Below are 21,538 nucleotides of genomic sequence, written 5' to 3' on the forward strand. Positions count from 1 at the left end.
AAAATTTTCTCAGTATACCTGAAAATAGTCGCTATGGTCGTAGTTTTGCATATTGTCACAAATTACAAATTATCAACGCAATAAATAAGTATTGGGTTTAAAATATTTAAGGGATTTAATATGAATTAGCCAAAGATTCTTCAAATGCATATCTTGCTTTAATACCAACGTCAAACCCTTAACGGGGGAGTATGCGGTGGCGTAACTAACGAAAAGTGCCCTTCAAATGTGTACTAGGTGTGTCCCAGGAAGGAGTTTCTAAGACTATTTTTATGAACAGCGTGTACAGGATTTCTGTTCATGGATCATACAATAATGTTTAGAGATATATACATCGTAAGCCTAAACTGCATACGCAGCGAACATACCTACCCGGTGTGCGTATAACATGCATTTAAGTGAGTATTAAATCCCTCTTCATTGTGAGTGCGTAGAAATTCAAACCGCAGATCATGTTGTTGACTGTTGAGGCTTTGCATATCTTCCCTGTACACAAAGCTGAAGACGCGCCGGCATGGATTGAGGCTTTACCGGTTTATCTGTAGTGATATTCTCTTGACTAATGCGATTTCGTCTGACTGTGTTTTTGTTAGAATGTATCTACCCACGATGGCCAAGCGGCTTATAAGTCGTGGGTCTCATGCTCGAATCACGGGTCTGGCAAATACGCATATTGTTTTTTAATTTGCGTTTTGAGTCGCGTAATTTGCGTTTTAGTGATAGATTGAACAAGTGGCTAACATCCATTTCCCGTAAAAACTAAATTTTGTTAATACAAACCTCCACAATGTAGAGGCAGCGGCCCGTAATATGATCTTATTAAGATCGGACATGGTCAAAAGAAAAAGATATTATATTATGCTATCGCCGACACCCTACCACCATTTGAGTGAATATATATTTGTGTTATCTCCCTTTATTGCTTCCCTTTTCTCTTTGCATAATAAGGGTTAATTGAAAATTCAACAATCAATAATTGTATAAAAAAAACTTCAAAGAGCTGATTCCTTGCTTTTACATACAATCAGTCAGTTTTTGATTTCTGATGTTTTAAAACATCAGAAATAGTTGCATCAAATGCAAAGGTTATGTGACAATATCTACAAGTATATGCGTGATTGTTGAAAGAAATTATCGTGAATTACTATGACTGTATGACAAATGATTGCTTTAGCGTTAATTAAAGCTATCATTTATTTACACAGTCACCACTTCATAGTCTGTTGATGGCAGTGGTCGCCAACAGAGCGTGTAATAACAATAACGACTACTGATAAAAATAATAAATATGTACAATTGCAAATTGCTTTGTACGCTATTATTTAGATAATAGTAAGTATGATATTTATAATTTATAAAACATGATTTGTCAAACCTCATCTCATTAGATCTTTTTATTGTGTAAATATTCAATAAAATACATTCATAAATTTTATGTTATTAATTGTTAAGTATTTTATAAATTGTTAGTTAGGTATATATCGTCTCTGTTCTGGCAGAACACACTAACTGGAGAATACTAGTTTTGAGTAATTTGACTTTGAAGTTGTTAAAATGTTTGAAACGGTCTATCATGTGAGTTTATTAAGTAATCGTAAAAAGGATGACTTTAAAATAAAGACTGTTTATTTATTAAGAAGGTTTCCAGTGGGTCTATTCTATACCTATCGACCGCTAAAGTGATAAAGTAATAAATATTATCAAACTTAGGGTAGGTTTGTATCAAAATATTAGCACTTATTGTAACAATTACACGAAGTTGGTTTTTACTGTTGCAATAAGTGCTATATTTTAACAGCACCTATCTTACTGCTGTTAAAATAAAGCACTTATTGTAACAATAAAAACCAACTTCGTGTAATTGTTATGCCTGGTCCACACCGGCAACAAGTCGCGCGACAACTCGTTAAATTTTACGATAATTATCACAATTGCTTAAGAAATTTTACGATAATTATCATGCTTATCGTAAAATTTAACGAGTTGTCGCGCGACTTGTTTTCGGTGTGGACCCGGCATTACAATAAGTGGTAATATTTTGATACAAACCTACCCTAAGTTTGATACTATCACTTTAGCGTTCGATAAGAATAGAATAGACCCACAGACGGTGAAGTTTGAGATAATTAACATTTTGGTATAAGTCACTCAATATGTAATTTTTTCGAATTAGTGTCTTCTGCCAGAACAGTGACGATATATAGGTACGTATTGCAGTGGAGGTAGGCTGTTAAGATCCGACATAAACATTGCACACTGAGCTTTGAGAGTGAAACGTATGTTTTCATTGAACTAAGACTACAATTTGTAGATACTTAGTGTTTGTTAGTTTTTTAGATTCAATTAAACCTTGCTTAATCCAAGCTATAGTAAATAATAGTAAAAACATATTCGTTTATCTATAAAATATCTAAAATTATGCCATTAAACCTAAGTAGGTACATAATTTTAGATTGTTTATATTGAAAAATATTTTTTATCGAATGTCATTATTTGGTTTAGGCAGGGCTTAATGAATTAAAAAAAAACTAACCAACACTATCTGTAATATGTATTCTTAATTCAACGAAAACAAATTGCCTGCAAATTGTATTTTTAGTTCAATGAAAGCAAACAATTACGACTGACAAAGTTTAGTGTGCACTATTTTCGTTCCACATCTACATAAGAAGGTTTTCTTATTGATTCTGTATTGAAAATGCTTACATACCTACTTATGTAGTCCAAAGTTATTCTATTATTCTTGCTGGTATCGTTAGGTGTGACACAGGATGTGTCCATGGGATTGAATTTTGTTTCCCGAAAGTGTAAAAGTAACCTGACATTGGTGCCATTGCATTCTGCTCAGCCAAATTGTGTTTAATTAACTACTTGGTATAATTACTTGTATGTAAATACTTTTTTTCACATTGATTTTTCATATTATTTATTGGAGTCATGCCTTGCATGGTATTGGTAAGTATTTCAATAATGTATGTATTTACTTTATACTTTATCGTGTCATTGTAATATACCTAATGAATATAATGATAACTAATTTCATCAATCAGGAATCGTGAATTATACGTTCACATTACCTATTTAATAATTATTAAGTATCCCTAATTAAAATTGGTTGACTGTTAATAATTCTAACTTCTTCCTTGATCAGACTCTATACTAAATATTGTTATAAAGTCACAAAAATATGCGAATAAGTAATGAGAAACGATATTATACAAATCTACAACGTAGAAGTAGTTACAAAATCTTGTAATACCTATGTGTACTTAATAGTTAGTGGCCGAAAACAGCTGACAGGTCTCTGACAAGTAAGTGACAACGAATTTAAAGAAATCCAAAACGTATGTAATAGGTACATAATCTAAATTATTAACTTCGAATAACATAAATGGAGTGAAGTATATTTAAACACTAAACGAAAATCGAATTTTTAAAAGAAGAACATCGCCCTACGTAAGTACCAACCCAACAATAAATAAAATTAAGGATGTACCTACCTAAAGTTGTTGATCTAAATTATACTTGATTTAGGTAGGTATAACGAATATAAAGGAACACTATAAATTATATTTGGGTACGTGTAATATTTACTAATGAATGTAGGTAATTAACTAAGTAAGTACATACTTACATAGTTTTTCATTACAATTCTTATATAATAATATATCTCTCTTACAATTCGCCATTGTGCATATATATATTATACCTTAGTAAGTATTTACTAATTGCAAAACTCTCACATTTTCGTTTTCGCAATGTCAGTATAAGATTTGACAGTGCATTTTTTTTCAAATAAATAATTCGATACCTAGACTGTGTAATATTGCAGCTAATAACCTACATAAACATATATACCTACCTACATAATAATATGATTGTTATTAGTATTGTACCTACATTGTATTAAAAAAAATGTTTTTCGATATGCAATGCTTAGTCCTACAGGCTATCAGCAGTCAAGCCTAGGCCCTCCACTTTCTTAAATTAAATAATGTAAATGTTAGATGTGTGTCCATAATATCTGAATACTGACACGAAAAATGCAAACATGTTTAATTATAGCCCATAATTTAATTAACAATATGACGAAACGAAACTATAATTTCGATTATCAAAGCCTGTTCTACGAATAATGTTAGTAATTCAGGTGTAGAAATGAGTAATGCCGTGGACCAAAGAGAGAGAGAGATCGAATCGCTAACTTGTAGAACGTATCTATAGGTAGGTTCGTAAATAATGTACCTACATAATTCGCAATGCAGGAAAAACAAAACCCATCTATCAGATAGGTACCTACACTGATTTTTTACAGTAAGAATTATTGTGTAATATCGATAAATTAGAGAATGCCCATAATCTGCATACCTTGTTGGCAATGGTATGCGTATAAATAATTTGAAAATGGGAAGTGTTGAAAAAATACGTTAAAAATATTCAAGTTTATGATCACGGCCAGTCGATAGATTCAAACGATGACTGCAAACATAGGAATGTATACTCGTAAATACGTTCAATTCAATACACTGGGCACGAATTATATTATATGTCGTAAGTGGTCAGTCAGCTAAATAAGGCGTTGTATCGTATGGATGGGATTCAACATTCAACAATTCAATGCAACATTATCGAACGGCGAATTAAGCAAATTGAGCAGATGATGTCCAGTGTCTATGGTACAGATTACTTCGCCCAACGCCATGGTCGACGATTCGTCGTCTATGATTGCGTTCTGACGTTTACAGAAACATGAACTTTTGACGTTTTCGGGTTTGACACTTGGGATCGCCGTTATGTTACTCACGATTTCTTCGTAAAAAATGACAGATAGTAAACTCCGTATTTAGACAGTTCGCTTCAAACTATTTTATAAGTTTATAATACAGTTTTAGTTGTTTGAATACCGAAGATACACAGTATAAAACGGTAAACGGATATTAAAAATCGCGTGAGCTTTCATTTTTCGATTTGACAGCACTTTTCAGGTGGCACGACCGCGGATACGAGGTGGGTTTTTGGAAGTTTGGTGGAAGTTTCTGCCGGATGTACATACCGAGCAGCAGGAGTTTGATGTCCTTGGCCGCCTGGATGCCGTCCTCCTTGAGGTTCCGCTCGATGAGCCTGCTGCGGGCCGCGGCAGCCCGCTCCTCGGCGGATTGAGCACACCCCATGATGCGCACCGCGTCTTGACAGAACGTGGTCGCAATCTTGTCCCGCTGACCTTCTTAGACGGTCGGGCGCGCCGGGAATCCGGCTAGATCGCGAAAAGTACGCGCCCACCCCTGACACTCACTACCTGCACTCTCCGACCGGCCGTATGTCGGACCTCGATTCCGAACGGCACATGAAAATTGCTGCACACCCGCGGGAACCCGACCCTTCGGACGGCGGTCGTCGCTCGGCCCGTCCGTCTGATCGACCCGAAACACTGAAACCACCGATTCACACGCCACCCTAACCTAAAACGAACGCTCGTAATGGCCGCTCCGCTGACACTGCCCTGACACTTCTAGGAAGGGGCGATTGATTTTTTTCACACTATCGCAGCGATGACCGGGTCGGTTCGAGCGTTAACAACGGCGAAAACACATTTTTGAACGGGAACGAATACGCGAAACCGGTTATTTGAAACGGATCGCTCGCGAAACGAGCCGGCAACTGAGCGCTATCTGGTGGGAACGTGAAAAAATGGCGGCAGATGCCCGCTGTGACGGCGACCGCGCCCCGCTCGAGTGAGACTAGCCCCTCCGCCCCCCGGCGCTCGCGGCTTCCCCGCACCCGATTGCACATGCGTCTCACGCACTCAGCACTGCCACTGGCTCTGTTTATTTGTTGAGCCACTCTTCGTCCTACTAACTATTTTACAAAGTTTCTTATTATGTATTGTAAATTAATACATCATTATTCTCACATTTACAGCATAAATAGTATCATGTATATATGTATGATAACTTGATATTAATATACTTACATAGGTATATGTCATAAATATGACACCGCAGCAAATTCGAGCAAAATATAAAATAAAATGTCATATTCTCGGTATTCTTGATTCACAAACTTTTCAACCCCATAGTCTGCCCATATTAGTAGTTAATTATAAAACTTGTTTTTATCAATACCGGAAAATCGAAAAACTCAAATCAACCACACGTATTTAGTCCATTAATTGACATTCTTCACTGCATTTCGAAAGGATTTGGTTAAATAATTTACAGCAATCAAAAAATAAAATAAAATTACATATCGTGATGGCGGGGGGCGCGAGAATTGGCGATGGACCGAGGGAATTGGCGCGAACTTGTGCTTGCCCTATGCCTGGTTTGACAGGGTGAAGTAAGTAAGTAGGTACTTAAGTAAGTCAGTTATAAACGCTGACGACGCTGTCCTATTCGACAACTCAATGAAGGCCGTTCAAGATACAATCGGCAGGCCTGCAAAACAATCGGTTGGCTTGAAAATCAACGCAAGGAAAACCAACGTTTTGTACAAATAGCACCTGTCCTGAACCAGATTCCCCCTGAGCTTTACCTGAGGGTGCACATCACGTGAGATCACAAGAGAGATCGGTATTCGAATGGTAATGTCCAGGACTTACGACATACCTACTCAGAACCAAATGCCACAAATCCGACGCTTGCATTATAGTAACGAGTCATGGCAACTTCCGTGGCCTCAGAACAACCATATCTTAGAGAAAAATATGTTTGCAGCGGATAGATACTGGGAACATGGACCCCACACCTTGAACCGGGCCCCCAGGCCAGGATCTTTGGTGGGCACACCTACCTATCGCTAAGGTTAGGGGCAGTGTGATGGTCTACACTATTGTTTCCCAAATTCTACACGAAAATTATCATTTAAGTACCTATGTCAAACATATCATATTCATAACAAATTGCAACGCACAACCACATAATTAAAATAACCAATAGCCCAAAGTTACTATTAGAGTAAATTTTTGATGTGTGTAAATTGCTCTTAGCTGGTCGACCCGCCTCGCCGGGCCCCCAGGTTAGAGCCCTGTCAACCCCCCCCCCCCTTGCGGGGGACAAGACTGGGAGTGCGGTGGTACCTTTAGGAGAAATTGAAGATGGATATAAGAAAGCGGACTATGCAGCCCAGGGAACTCAGAAATAACTTAATCTGAGTGACGAAACGACTTTGAACTTGGCACGACCAAGTGCTGCAGATATCTCAAGATAAATTCAACTCGGCTTGGCTATTCTTCAACCAACAGGATTCAAGCGTCCTGGAAGGCTGCTAAATACCATCCGCAGAGTGTGTACGGCGGAACTACGGGATGCTGGCATGAACTGGGATGATGCAAGAAGACTTTTTAGAGGCACCGTGTAGTGTCTATATGCTATAACTAAGGATATTGTTTTTAAAACGTGGCAAAAGCTATGTGGCATTTTATGTTTTCATTATTTTAATATTTTTATACCTACCTACCTGCTAAAAATTCACATATTCGAAAGATGTTGGTCTTTTCTAACGAACCGTCCGGCTCATCTGCTGCCGAATGTCTATTTCTACGGCAATGATGAATCATAATTTATATAGGTCAGTGGTTTTCAAACCTACTCATATCACGGCGCCCACCCTTCGTGTCAAAAGATTGAAAATGGCGCCCTAAAAAAATACCAATCAGTTGGATATGTGAGTCCCTTACAGTGACGTCCCGTCGGTGTAGACAGATTGAGCGTCGCTTTGGGGCGGCAGTTACTCGAAGGGCGGCAAATCGAGAATAATCATTTGGTATAAGTATATAAAAATAGGTATAAGTACATAGAAATAACAACCTAAACTTAGTAGTAACGAAAATATCTTTCCCTTCTTACAGAGCGTCCCACCTACCGCTCCTAGTCAACGATTAATAATGCCTAAACCTTTACGATATCAGGCTAAGATATTATTAAAAATGTTGCCAAGTTTTATAAAGAAGAGATCTATACGGATCGCCCTTAATTCCTCAAGACACAGCAAATTAATGTATCGCAAAAATTACATTATTACCACTATTACCAACCTTAAAAATTTTTTGTGGAAAAAATATTTATAAATTTAATTTTGTTTGTTTTAGTGGTATCTATATATTTTGTGAGTAATGTATCCATACAACACATTTCTTGGATATTTGATTCATGAAATGATGATAAAAAATACTATACAAAAATGGGGCGGCATTTTGGCACTGCCTAGGGGCGGCATTTTGTCTAGGGACGTTACTGGCCCCTATTTTCAAATATTTTTTTTCGTATTGGTAAAACTATAAGATAAGAGTATATAACCACAAGGGTACCTGTACTTAGTAGGCGGCACAATTTATTGGTGAATTCTTTTATACTGTAGTTTAATATATATTTACTCAGCTCATCTAACACGCAGTCGGCTGAGAGATATGTTTCTGAAAGATTGCGACATATGAAATTTAAAAAGACAGATATATTTTTTGCGTCCCCATACAATGCACATCATGCCGAGTATCTGCCTGATAAATTTCAGTGTAATTATTTGTGTCGTCCTAACCCTAACTAATCACAGGTTACATGTAATTAAAATTGTACATAAAACATTTCACCGTAGCACAGTTCGCCGTGAGCTTTTTTATCGGAAAAAGATGACCGTATACTTACGCCATACGGTCTCCAATTTTATTAGATTCAATATGAACATTAATTCAATTTTCATAGCTGAGTTTGGCAAAATTCAAGAATGAAAACCTAACCTAACAAAAATAATCCAGTATATCGGCTATTTTCAAACTTTGTTTGCTGATAGCTTCATGTAAAGACGTGTAAACCGACAAGAACATGTTTTTTTAGACATGAATTTTATGTCAATACTATAAATACCCCAAGAATACGGCCATATATTTCCGATGCCTACAACATTTCACGGTGAAGTGTGATACGGCGAACTTCATACGTACAAGTTTCCGGACACGAACGAATTACACATAAAAATACATTACACTATTTTTTTCTAATATTGTTTCAAATATGACAAGAGGCATGCTTTCGTGTTTATTCTTATTGCGAAATCTCTTTCGAAAATAATAATATTATGTACTTAATTAAGCAGACCTAGAACGCCATCCTCTTTTATTTTTAATTTCGAATTATCTGTAAATTTGCAAGGTACCTGCTAACCTATCCATTATCTTAAACAGAAAAATACACAAAAAATATTAAATTTAGATGCACTTAAAATTAGAACATTTCTATGAAACCTGCTCTCAAATACTCAAATAGTGGTGGTGTGGTACGTGACACAGAGAGACCTCGTGGCGCTGACAGGTTCGGAACAGCGCCGGCGCGAGGTTATTTGTTGCCCTAGGCAACGATTATTTGCGTGCCCCCTTTTTAACAAATTGTCTCATTTTTTTCGAAATAATAAAAAAAAACATTTAGGGATCATATAATAGACACTTATTAATAAAATAATTTTAGTCTCTTCCAAGAATTTTAATTTAATAAATTATTATAAAACACACACACATAAGAGAAAAATCATAAGAAAATTATAAACTCTTTATTTTTCAGTTTTAAATATGCAGTTTAATTTAAATTAAAAAGAATTTGTAACCAAATAATAAACAAAAATGCACATTTTACAGACAAATAGACATGATTACAGAATTACAAAACTCCTTCAAATCTAATGTCGTAGCTTGGTCATACTCAACTGAAATTGTTGCTAAATCTATTAGTCTATTTTTTTGTCATAGTTGAGCGCAAGTGCGTTTTAATCCTTTCTATGCCGCAATTAGTTAATTGATAGTAATTAACGTAAGAATCGGTGTAATTAAGGCGTGCAAAGACGCTCTGGGCACTTAACCGGTTAATAAGCTTCAATTTTGAGAAACTACGTTCGCCACTTGCCACTGTTACAGGAAGTGTTATTAATATTCTTAGATCTACAAAAACATTTGGTACACAATCTTCAATATTTTGTTCCACTATAAAGAGCAGTACTTCTGGTGGTGGCATAGATTTTGAAAGTCTTCGAGCTACTGCTTGAGGCTTACTGCATAGATAGACCGTTAGCATCAATATCTTTGTTAGCATTATGAGTCAAAGCATTTTCTAAATTTTTGCTGTCGACAAGTAGGTATATCTGCAGGTGGCTTTTTGTTTATATTATATATGACATACAGGAAGCCAAATAACATATGTTGCCCCAATTGTTTGAACCTCTCTTCGATAGATTGCATTGCCATGTCTACTAGATTTGAAGCAGAATATATATATATATATCAGTATCCATTCCTTGTAATATTTTATTTGCAATATTTACTTCTAAAATAGTATTGTACCATGCGAAAATTGACACCATAAATTTAAAATTACAAATTACATCAGCAAGGAAGGGCCTTTGCTTCAATTCGGGAAGAATTTCCATGAATTCAGAGGAATTATTCGATATTGGGTCATCAAATATCTCCATTAATAATGCATCATATATAAATCACCAAGATTATATCTTAAAGACTGCTTCAAAGCTTCAATTCGGCTCTCCCACCTTGTGTCGCTCAATGGTTTGAGAGTAAACATTGGGATACGGTTATATAAAACTTTCCAACGACGTGTCGACCCAGAGAAATAATTATATATTTGTCGAACTATATTCATATAAATTGTTGAGATAAAAACGTATACGGTCTCTTTTTATATTGGATTAGCTTAGACCACCTACCCGGAAATGTCGCAGTTTTAACAAAAACAATCGATAGAAAATAAAAAAAAATGATTAGCGATCGGAATGTTTTCCGAATCACGTGGCGAGAGGCTGGATCCTGGCCCAGACCGCCTTGTAAACGCTTTTAAGTAATTAGACTAAACAATTCACAGCTGTGTGACAAAACCCCGGGATTTCTATCGTTTGTACCGTTTGTATCTGGCTGTATCGTTTGTATACCTGAAACTGGCCATGGAACGCCACCAGATTCCGAATCCGATCACTATAAAATCAAAATAAAATAAAACGTTTTATTTAAAATTATTAAAATATGGAAATTAATTTTAGTTCTCCATTTATGTGCCCCCTTATGACTTGTGCCCTAGGCGGCTGCCTAGTTCGCCTATATGTACGCGCCGGCCCTGGTTCGGAGATACCCTTGTGAAAATTTTGCCTGTCACATAAACCGCCATAACAATATGTATCACAATGAGTATTACAATAGTTATATTGTCGGGGTTTTTTATGGTCAAATAAGAAGTTTAAGAATTTAAAAAACTAAGATTTCGATACTTTTTAATGAAGCTACCGCACTTCATTGCAAGCCGCCACTGCCATCAAAACTTGTAATATTGAATGCCAACTCAAAATTGCCGCCCTCCACAAATATAAAAATGTTTTTCAAATGAAAATATACAAGAAATTAAAATACTTAGTTATAAGTATTATAACAAAAATAACCTTGTCATTTTTGAAGTTATACTTCTTTTGGCGCGTTTGGGAAATCAGATCAGAGTGTATTTTTGGCCTGTGACATGTAACACATAATTTATTTTTTCACACGAAAAAAACGTACTCGATTGGATTCGAACCACCGATTGTTCGGTTATCAGCCGAACGCACTACTTTTACGCCACGGTATGGTACTGCAATCGTGACGATTATACAGTGTAATATTATAGTTTAGAATTGTCGGCCATTTAAACTTCCACACGTAAACAAACTATTAAACGTCAGAGTGACAGTTGGTACTTTAAAAATAAAAACAACGAGAAACCATTATATAATTTAGTAATATAAGTTAAAGTGTATATAAATAAACCAACGGCGTTCCAATAAGCGGTCCTTTTTCTTGAGTGTGTAATTTAACAAGATAATAATTAAGAGCTAGTCAAAGAATCTAGTTTTGAATCTAGTATTTTTTTTTATTTAGTATTTAGAATCTAGTATTTAGTTTTGTTTTTGTTTTGTTACGCCAAAGAAGTATAACTTCTAACGCGCGTACATAAGTACCTACACACCGATTTTTTATTACAAAGTTTAGTAATATGAGTAAAAGTTGTGCCGCAGTCTATTTTTTACTATTCATTAATGCTCCTCCAAATATAATTGCTTAATTATTCGGTTAATTAGACAATTTTTCGGAAGGATTTTATGCCTATTATCAACAGAAACAGAACCATTCTATTGAGACTATGAGAGGATACTTTTTATTATTTATATACAACTTTACTGTGATGCACGTCATAAGTCATAGATCGGATGTCTTGAAGTCATAAATAGGATTATTATTACGCACAATCTATTTACACATATATTAAGTTAATTTTTCGATTTGCCGTCCTTTGACAAGTATCATCCTTCGGTAGTATGCAACCAATGTAGATACTTCGTATATTTTAGGATTAGATTCAGTTTACATTATGAAATTGAATAGATTATATTTAGAAAAATAAATCTAAGTATTTTAAAAATGTGATTTTTGCGTATTTTGCCGTCCGGGTGCTGCGTCCCCCCCCCACCAACACTCACGCTTGACGCGTCCCTGATACGTATATTATTTCATTTCAAAAATAAACATGCTATTATAGTATACCATTAAATTGTTAGTTAATAATATATTTTACCGCAAACTCTGTTCTTTCCATCAATTATCGACAGATTTTAAATTTTGTTGTTTATATTATTTATTTAAAATCAAAAAAATGTGTACAAAACAAATCGGGATTCGGGACGTTCACAACATGAGCTTTAAATTGAAAAATAACTGATTCTAATCAAACGACTTATATGACAAACGGCAAATATTACCGTCAGAAACACAGTACACCCCTGAAAACGTATGTCTCTAGGAAACAACTTCCATTCATGACAATTTAAAAATTCAGGAAATATATAGTTGCGAAGATTGGTAATAATAATATCAATTGTCTCAAATAGCGCGAATTGATTTATTATTCCACCAATTTAGTAATGAAATTACAAGATAAATAACTAGCAACACCTTGAAATACCTACTGTGAAATTGTTGGGTTTGTATTTGTTTCGCTGGCAAGCTCTTTGAGCTTGGACTTGCAGAATGTGCTCCGAACGGGAGGAGATGCTCAGGTCGGTCCAACCAGCTGTTGGGCCCATCGGGCTGTCCGACTTGGTTGCTACTAAGGCCAATTATCTTGCATTTAAAAAAATTGCAGCGTCTTACTGCGGGCGTGAAGATCTCTTCACATAATTTTTGCTGTTCGTATGATTAGTTTTATATACACTAGAATCATTTTTATTTTCATAAATTCCTTGTGCTCTTCTCTCCCCGGCACTTTGCATTAGAAAGTAACTTTAAACTCAGTCAGAGCTCACTTTGAGCGTAGCAACCTTAGTCCTGGGTATATATCCTCCTAGGGCATTCCCGGCCTAAAACTTAACTAGATGCTTCACATCGCCAATGTAGGGCCACGTGATACGCTCGATTAAGACCGGGTGTGGTGCGTGGCGGGTTTTGGTTTGGAGGGATTAACTTCAATGTTGGGTTTGTAATCGTTACTAGTACTTGCAGGAACCTTTATAATACTTATCTTTGCATTTTAAATAAATACCTTAATAATGTAAGTTACTTGGCGGTATTATAAAATATATAAGTAGGTACTACGTACCTAACAAGTCATGAATCCTCCTTATGTAAGTACTTATATATTACATTGTCTTTGTTATAATTATGCGGGGAGTTTAAGTCGCTTTTAAATGCTAATACTAGCGGGTGGAAATACATTCGTGTCCACGTGTGTCCTTTGCGCTGCACTGTCGTGTCTTTTAGGTATGACAGCTCCTCGTTGGAATATGAAAAAGAAATATTTAATTTAGTATCAAGGCGGCTTCACGAAAATGGTAAGTTATTATAATATACAGTTTCCAGGTGAAAGCCATAGAATTGGTCATTTTATATGCTTATCTCAAGTGCAGTATTTTTGATAAAGGAGGATTATAGACTGACGTCAAAATAAGAATATCAATGGCACCAAATTGTATCGAAATCGCGTTCAATTTGGAAGATCATGCATATTAGAAAAGTATTAAAGCGTCTAAAATACGTCTAGCAAGATCTCTTGCCTTTTTGTATAATATGGATCTTAGACCTGGACAGTAAAGGCTAGCAAGAGACTAGATGCATTTAAACATTATTGCTGAGAGTGTTGTGGACCACCCAGTGACGTCCTTAGATAAAATGCCGCCCCATTTTTTATACAGTATTTTTCATCAGCTTTACTACTCCAATATCTAAGAAATGTGTTTTATGAATACATTATTAACAAAATATACACCACTGAATCTAATTTAAATGCCATCTCTACTTCAATAGACAATATTGCGAGTCCACGGTTTCAGATACATTTAAAAATACACCTGAAAACTTTTAAAAACTCGGGAATGACTGTCAAAAATATTTGGATAAATTAATTAGGTAAGTATGTACCAATCCATAATTCAAATACCTATAATTCGCAAATCGGCACATATCAACACTAGTCATCAAGGACGTGGCGTCCAAGAACAACGGAAGTAAACTATACATCGCGAGCCCCTGGGAAAAATTACAGTCCTGTTGAAACTTTTATGATAATTAGTACATTTTGTTTCCAAACAGTGAGCTGAATTTTTTTAATGGAAAGATATTTCCGTTATTACTAAGTTTAGGTACATATTTCTTTAATACATTATGTCTAATAATTCTCCTCAATTTGCCGCCCTTCGAGTAACTGCCGCCCCCAAGCGATACTCAAGCTGCCTACCCCCACGGGACGTCACTGCTGACAACTTTCAAAACTCGCAAGTGACTGGCAAAAATATTTGGATAAATTAATTACTTAGGTAAGTATGTACCTTCCTATAATTCAAATATAATTCGAAAATCTGCACTTGTTGTTGCTGGTAATCAAGAATGTGATGTCTAAGGACAACGGAAGTAAACTAGATATAGCGAACCCGACAAAAAAATTGTTCATGTTAAACCTTTCATGTTTATTAATACGTTTTTGTTTCCAACAAGTGAGCTGAATTTTTTAATGGAAAGATATATTCGTTATTACTAAGTTTAGGTACCTATTTTTAGTATTTTTATCCTAGGTATACCTAATGATTCCCCTCGATTTGCCGCGCTTTGAGTAACTGCTGCCACCAAGCGACGCCCAATCTGCCAACCCCCACGGGCATGGCCCCCACATCCTGAAGCGGGCCACCAGGCTAGGATCTTTGGCGGGGCCCCCTACCTATCGCAAAGGATAAAGGCAGTGTAACGCTCTACAGTAGCGTTTTCCAAATGGTGTATGCGGTAAAATTAATGTGTATATTTAGTGTTTTTTTGGTATATATATGTACATCCATTTGAATTATGAAGTTGTCGAGTAGTGATACACAATTAAAAATTGTATTTTTAATAATAATATTATTGGAAAGAAAATAGCGGCGCAGGCGACTTTTTTGCTATTAAAGCAAATTGGTGATGTGTGTTTATCTCAGTTATCTGGTCGACTCGCCTCGCCAGCCCCCTAGGCTAGAGCCCTGTCATCCCCCCCTTATGGGGGCCATGCCCACGGGACGTCACTGTGATCGGCGATCACCTGACAAACCAATATTTCCGCCACAAGTGAGCCCCAAATTAGAAACAAACTCTCCTCGTTTTACTTGCAACGGAATCCGCAATTTTTGGGCATATAGACGGCAGGGAAGAGTATAACCCGCGAAACTTGTGTAATTTGGTAGATTGAAGGGCGGATGGGGCGAGAAAAGCTCTTTCCTGTTGGATTGAGCAAATCAGAAGTAAGATGGGTGAAGACAAACCATGGTTAGGTTAAGGCAGCTTAATTGCCAACTTATCTGGGTCAATCATGACAATCCTCATGAATGAGGATCACCTCATTCATGAGGCACTGACAAAGAAGAAGTAATATTCCATTCATCAAAATAATTTGTGTTATTTTCTTTCCTGAAGAGGTCTGGACACGAAGACCACTCCTCGTGCGCGCGCCTGTACGTATGCAAATCGTTTAGCGTTGCGTAACTAAAGGTTCGACTTTCATATCGAGTATCTACGTCACGACGATCGTTTCTGGAACTAAAACCATCGCATTTACTTTAACCGCTACTATTTATATATTCCCCACGCCCGTCTGTGTTCGATATCGCGTGGAGTTTTATCAATATTAAAAAGCCTACACCATTGCGGACGCAGACGAAGAGAATTATTTCGAATGTAGATGTATTGTGAGGGGGGTAAACAGAAAAAAAACTTTTAATTCCTCTCAATAGTTGCAGAGATAGAGTAAGTATCTGCTATGACATGTCAACACTCAAAGAGCACGTGACGTGATAGAATTCAGCGCGCAAAAACCACGTGATATAATTGTGTCAGCGCATGCAGCGCTGTGACGTAGAAAACTCCTTGATATATTATATATTTTATTACCAGTGACCTCCCCAGGAAAAGTGTCACCCGTAGATAAACTGCAAATCACGCCTTTACCCTAATTGGCCTTTGACTACAATCTGATCGGCATATAATATATTTGCGCATTTTACATTGCAGCAATAGTAATGTATTGTCTTATTATGTGGTATGACTTCAGGAGTAACGAGGAGATAAGAGAATGCACCAAGCAGTCTCTCATCGCGCTGAGAGTGAAGAGGCGAAGTTGGACCTGGCTCGGCCACGTGCTGTGGATGCCATAAGTGAACCTCAACATGGCTTGCCTGTTTCCGGATCCTGGAAGGCCGCTAAATACTTTTTATATAGCAGTGTTTCCCAACCTTATTTCTACCAAACCTCACTTCAACGCTTCAAAACTCTCCATGTATCAAAATTTTATAGTTACCCAACTAATTTTGAAAAAAATGAATTGCTTCAAATAAAAATGCACATAGGCAATACTATTTTTTTTTCTTTTATTTTGTTAACTGTCAATAGTGTCAATTCATGGTGGAACTGCATTGTATTATTGTTTGATTTAATAAAACGCATTTTTTTGTAGTACTTATTCCACTTTTAATCAATAAATTAGGACCGGTTTCGTCTGCCTCAGAAGGACATTTTCAAATTCCTCTGAGGCGTACGAAACCCGTCCTAATTTATTGATTAAAAGTGGAATAAGTACTACAAAAAAATGCGTTCTATTAAATCAAACAATAACACTATTTTTAATTTAACTTTCGTAAGTAAATATGTATATTACGTTACATGTACAACTCCATGTGGTGTCCATATGCTACAACTTAGGGGCGGATATGGCCAAAGAAGTGAAGAAGAATATTGAATTGTCTTAATATTGTCATTTACCGGAGTAGTATTTGCGCCTGAGCAAAAAAAATGCACCCTTTACTGATTTATTTTTAAATAAAATGCATTATTGAAAAAATCGGAATGTCTCTTAACATTTAATGTACATATCATTAACAACAGTGAGATGAATTTATTATTCGGAAAAAAATAGAGATTCATTTATTTTTTATTTTGCCGCCCTTGTGTGGCGCATATTCTGCCTGGCCCACGGGACGTTGTTGTTTAAGACCCATGTGATAGTATAGATTTTGTAACAGTGTTTTCCCGATAAATGTCTCACTCACCTTTCTTCTTTGCGAAGCATTCATCCAAATAAGTTATATTAAATTATTATGTCGATAAAGACGTAAAGGAAGTCTATCGATTACTGAATACAGTAAGCCACATTTTACTGATAAAAAAGTGATTTAAATCACCTCTTGCGATCACCGATTGTGGTGTGACGTATCTGAGTACCATCTTAGAGGGGGCGCCAAAATTAACAAATATATTTTGGCATCTCACGTAAATTTTCATTTAAACAAAAATGCTCTAGTAATGGCCTTCCAGACTACGAGAGAGCTAGTTTTTAAAGGAGTAAAAAAATACTGTAAAATACCTATTAGTTATTAGAGCACGAGGTATGGGATGAGACACCAATATACTCTGATGAATCGTATAAAACGATCATCATTTATCCCATAATTTACGGAGTTGAAATACACAGGTTAGTTTGATTTAATTGATAAATTTTCCATTGTGTTAATTCGAGAAAGGTGCCCAATCAAGAATCGAAAATAATCTTGTTTTTTTTATTATTAATTGAAATTGAAATTTTCTAACTACATTTGTCATCCTAACCATCATTATGAATGCGAAATCCGTAAATCTTGCACCACCCAGAAAAATTCCCTCCTCAGCTGAGCAATGTTCTAAAAAGTTCGTCACTAGGCGATGCGCGGAATGCGGGTCGCGGGTGCAAATGACGGAAGCCGAACGAAATATAATTTTTCATAAAAGTTCAACATGCGTCCTTCTTATGTTATGTTTATTATTATATTCGTAATAATAATAGTATATTCATTGACATGTTTTCTTTTTTAAGTACATACGTTAAGTTTTTTAGTCATCTTTACACGATTTAAGAATATTTTCATCCGACGCCATGACAAAACGAATTGAAGTGCAGACAGACGCCTCGACTATCGCTCTCCGAATGTCAACGCGGCCGTAATTTCGTTCTACATACAGTCGAAAATTATTTGCCGTTTCACTTATGTATGCTCTTAACAATTAACAACATAATAGCACATGTCGTCCAGCAACTCTTTGCACTCTTCCTCTTGATTGGCAGATAGCGTATCCAATCCCGGACTTTTTTATAATCTCGAAATTTCGATATTCCTTATATTATTACCAATTCAGGGAAATTTATATGCATTATTAATTGATTATTATTGATTGATTAAATTAATTGAAAATACTATAAAAGTTTCACAATGTTTTTGGCGTATTGGTACAAATAACCTTATCAAAGAGTTTTATATAATATTATCAAATATTTTGGTGTAAATACAAAATACTTCACATTCAGAATAGATATTATTTAAAATATGCATACTAATTTCGTAAAAAAATACATAGTTTTCTACAAAACATCCTTAAAGCGATGGTGCCCATAGAACGCGTCGGGCGGGCGAAGTCGGCGTATGAAGTGTTTATTCATAACCATAATCACACGTCTCTTCTCGCGCATTACCCTTCACCTATGTAATAAGCGGCCCAAACAGCACAAAATAATTATTTTTACAGCGCCTCTCATAACAAAGCAATAAAAATATTATATTATTTCGGGGCTTGTCATTAATATTTACGACGACATTATTCAACCAGCGAAATATAGAATACGGAACAATGACTTCTCTGTAATTAAATAATTGCTTTTCGCCCGTCGATCGACGACGCTTCGCGCAGCGTGATTTTGGTAGCCGTGTTCAATGAATGGACTTCTTTGTATTTTCATTAAATCGTATCGCCGAGAATCGAAAAACAGTGACTCATACGGCAGGCGGGGCGCAAGGCATCGTCAAGTCCAGTGTGCGTGCGCTGGCGTATTTGATTACGTTGTATTTTCGATGATTTACGCGCCACTTGTAGAAATTTTGCGCGAGCGCCGCACTCGCTGCGTCAATGGGCTTTATGCCTAATAATTAAATTATATAACCTGAAAATATATTAATAACAAATTGGGATACAAAACAATGTCATGGTTTTATAAATTTAAATTAAGAAATACTTATCAAGTATCTATTTAATTTATATGAAAATAAATTTTAAACTTTCTTTATATGTAAGTAAAAAAACAAAGAGAATGTAAAGTATTGCCATTGAAACATACTGCAGAAAAAATCTTTGCATTTTACAATGTAAAAAACTAATGACTTGTCCCGAATGTTGACGTTTGTTATTCCGAAATTTCGGGATTAGTGATTGTATAGTTGGGCGGGATCCCAGGGTTGTAAGCCCTAGTGTTGGGGCACACATATCTCTGAATCTGTACGGGTGGATTCGATCCCATATCTGGTAAAAATCACGTCTTGTATTTTAAATGTGTAATACAGACCAAAGACTAATAGTTAATGGATTGGCGAGTGGCTGACAACTAATTCTCACTATAATACATTTATAATATTATCGTACATAGATATATCGTTGATAATTAATGTGTTATGTATTGGTGTTAAAACATTATATTATTATATTTCCTTAAAAACATCCTTTGATGATAATAATTATAATATAACATTACATAAACTCAAACGTAAATAATTTAGTTTTAGCTAGTCGTAATTTATAAAGCTCACGATGTTAGTAGCAAAACACGTGTCGTAAAGCTATTTTTATGTATAGCTAATACCTAGTGATAAATTAACATGAATTACATGTAATAGTGAAAGTCTCTTGAAAAGATAGGCATTATTTTATACTATTTACGATAATGTTTACTGATGAATTATGAATAATTATAATAATGACATTTTGAACATAGGAAGTGATGATATTGAATTGTTAATAGAATTTTGACAAAATTTTTCGTATAATGTACTTTAATGTTTCTGATGTTTTTTCTAAGATATTATGAAAATGTTTTACCAAAATTTTAAAAATCATCATGTGTACTACGAACATATTAGTTTTGAAAAAATAAATAAAAAAGATAACAATATATTATATTATCTTATCTTCTCTTGAAATTGAACATATTGAGTAATAACTGTCGATGTAGACTAAGTTTTATTTTACTGTCTATCCTTGGGAATAGATACTGTGGAAGCATCTATTATGGTTATATTTTCAGGGTCACGGAGAGAAATGTCAAATCTTCAATATGCACGAATAAATGAGTAAGAGTATGTACCGGAAAACTCTTCCAAGTTTCCGTATCAATTGACAGTACAAATACTCTGTAGTATTTCTTTTACAATATGAGAAATCATTGAAAGGGTGTTATAATAATATACTCATCTACTAATTATAATGTAATACAGAATATTAATTATTGTAGGTGCCAAAATACCGAGCAAAATTGGGAGTTTTATGATGGTAAGGATTTGTGTTTAATGTTTGGTTGTCATATGATATTATGATTGGAGTAACTGTTGGTGACGAGAGGCTTACCTAGCAGCAGGAGTTTGATGTCCTTAGCCGCCTGGATGCCGTCCTCCTTGAGGTTCTTTTCTATCATCTTGCTGCGCGCGATTGCGGCTCGCTCCTCTGCCGACGACGCACATCCCATCTTGGTCACGGCCTTACGCACCGCTCAAAGCCTACCGCTGGGCTGGCCAGCGATCACAATCCGCACTGTCACCGCAAACCCTCAGTTCTCGCGGCCCTACTGGTCCAGCATGACAGGACACGTCACTGCTGCACGGAATTAACCCGGTGTCACACATCCATGGAGGAATTCACCACCGATTCGTCCACTGTGTCAGAATTCACCGCGGTTGTTTTCTGGTGGTTTTCCGTAGTTTCTGATGCATCCGGGGAAACTGGTGGCACGGCGGTCGGGCCTAGGTTGTCGCGCGAGGAGTGCGCACGCGCCGTGGAGGCTGTCCCTCGCTCGATGCCCGGCGAGGGGAAGGGCGCCCCCAGCTGGAGGGGGACGTTGCGTGGGGTGCGTCGGCGCGAAAGCCTATCTCGCAGATCCCCTGGAACTGCGGCCGCGAACACTTCTCATCCGATGGGGTCCAATATGACAAAATTAACTTTCAC

At 36.2% G+C, this 21,538-nt stretch overlaps 1 protein-coding gene across 2 annotated transcripts in view; it reads right to left on the reverse strand.

The window, feature by feature from the left end:
- The window catches only part of Galphao (G protein alpha o subunit), a 307,748-nt gene extending 286,416 nt beyond the window's left edge, over positions 1 to 21,332 (reverse strand). The window contains exon 1 of one of the 2 annotated variants that reach the window (XM_085943830.1): positions 20,945 to 21,332. In XM_085943830.1, the coding sequence (XP_085799956.1) occupies positions 20,945 to 21,062 (118 nt within the window). In that variant the 5' untranslated portion in view covers positions 21,063 to 21,332. Of the gene's footprint in view, positions 1 to 5,053; positions 5,736 to 20,944 lie in introns of those variants that run through there. The other variant, XM_085943828.1, reaches the window with a different exon arrangement.
- Positions 21,333 to 21,538: the final 206 nt, after the last annotated feature.

This window comes from Rhyacophila brunnea, unplaced genomic scaffold (genome assembly GCF_057557595.1).
Source record: "Rhyacophila brunnea isolate RB1 unplaced genomic scaffold, BYU_Rbru_1.0 scaffold_16, whole genome shotgun sequence".
NCBI lineage: Eukaryota > Metazoa > Arthropoda > Insecta > Trichoptera > Rhyacophilidae > Rhyacophila > Rhyacophila brunnea.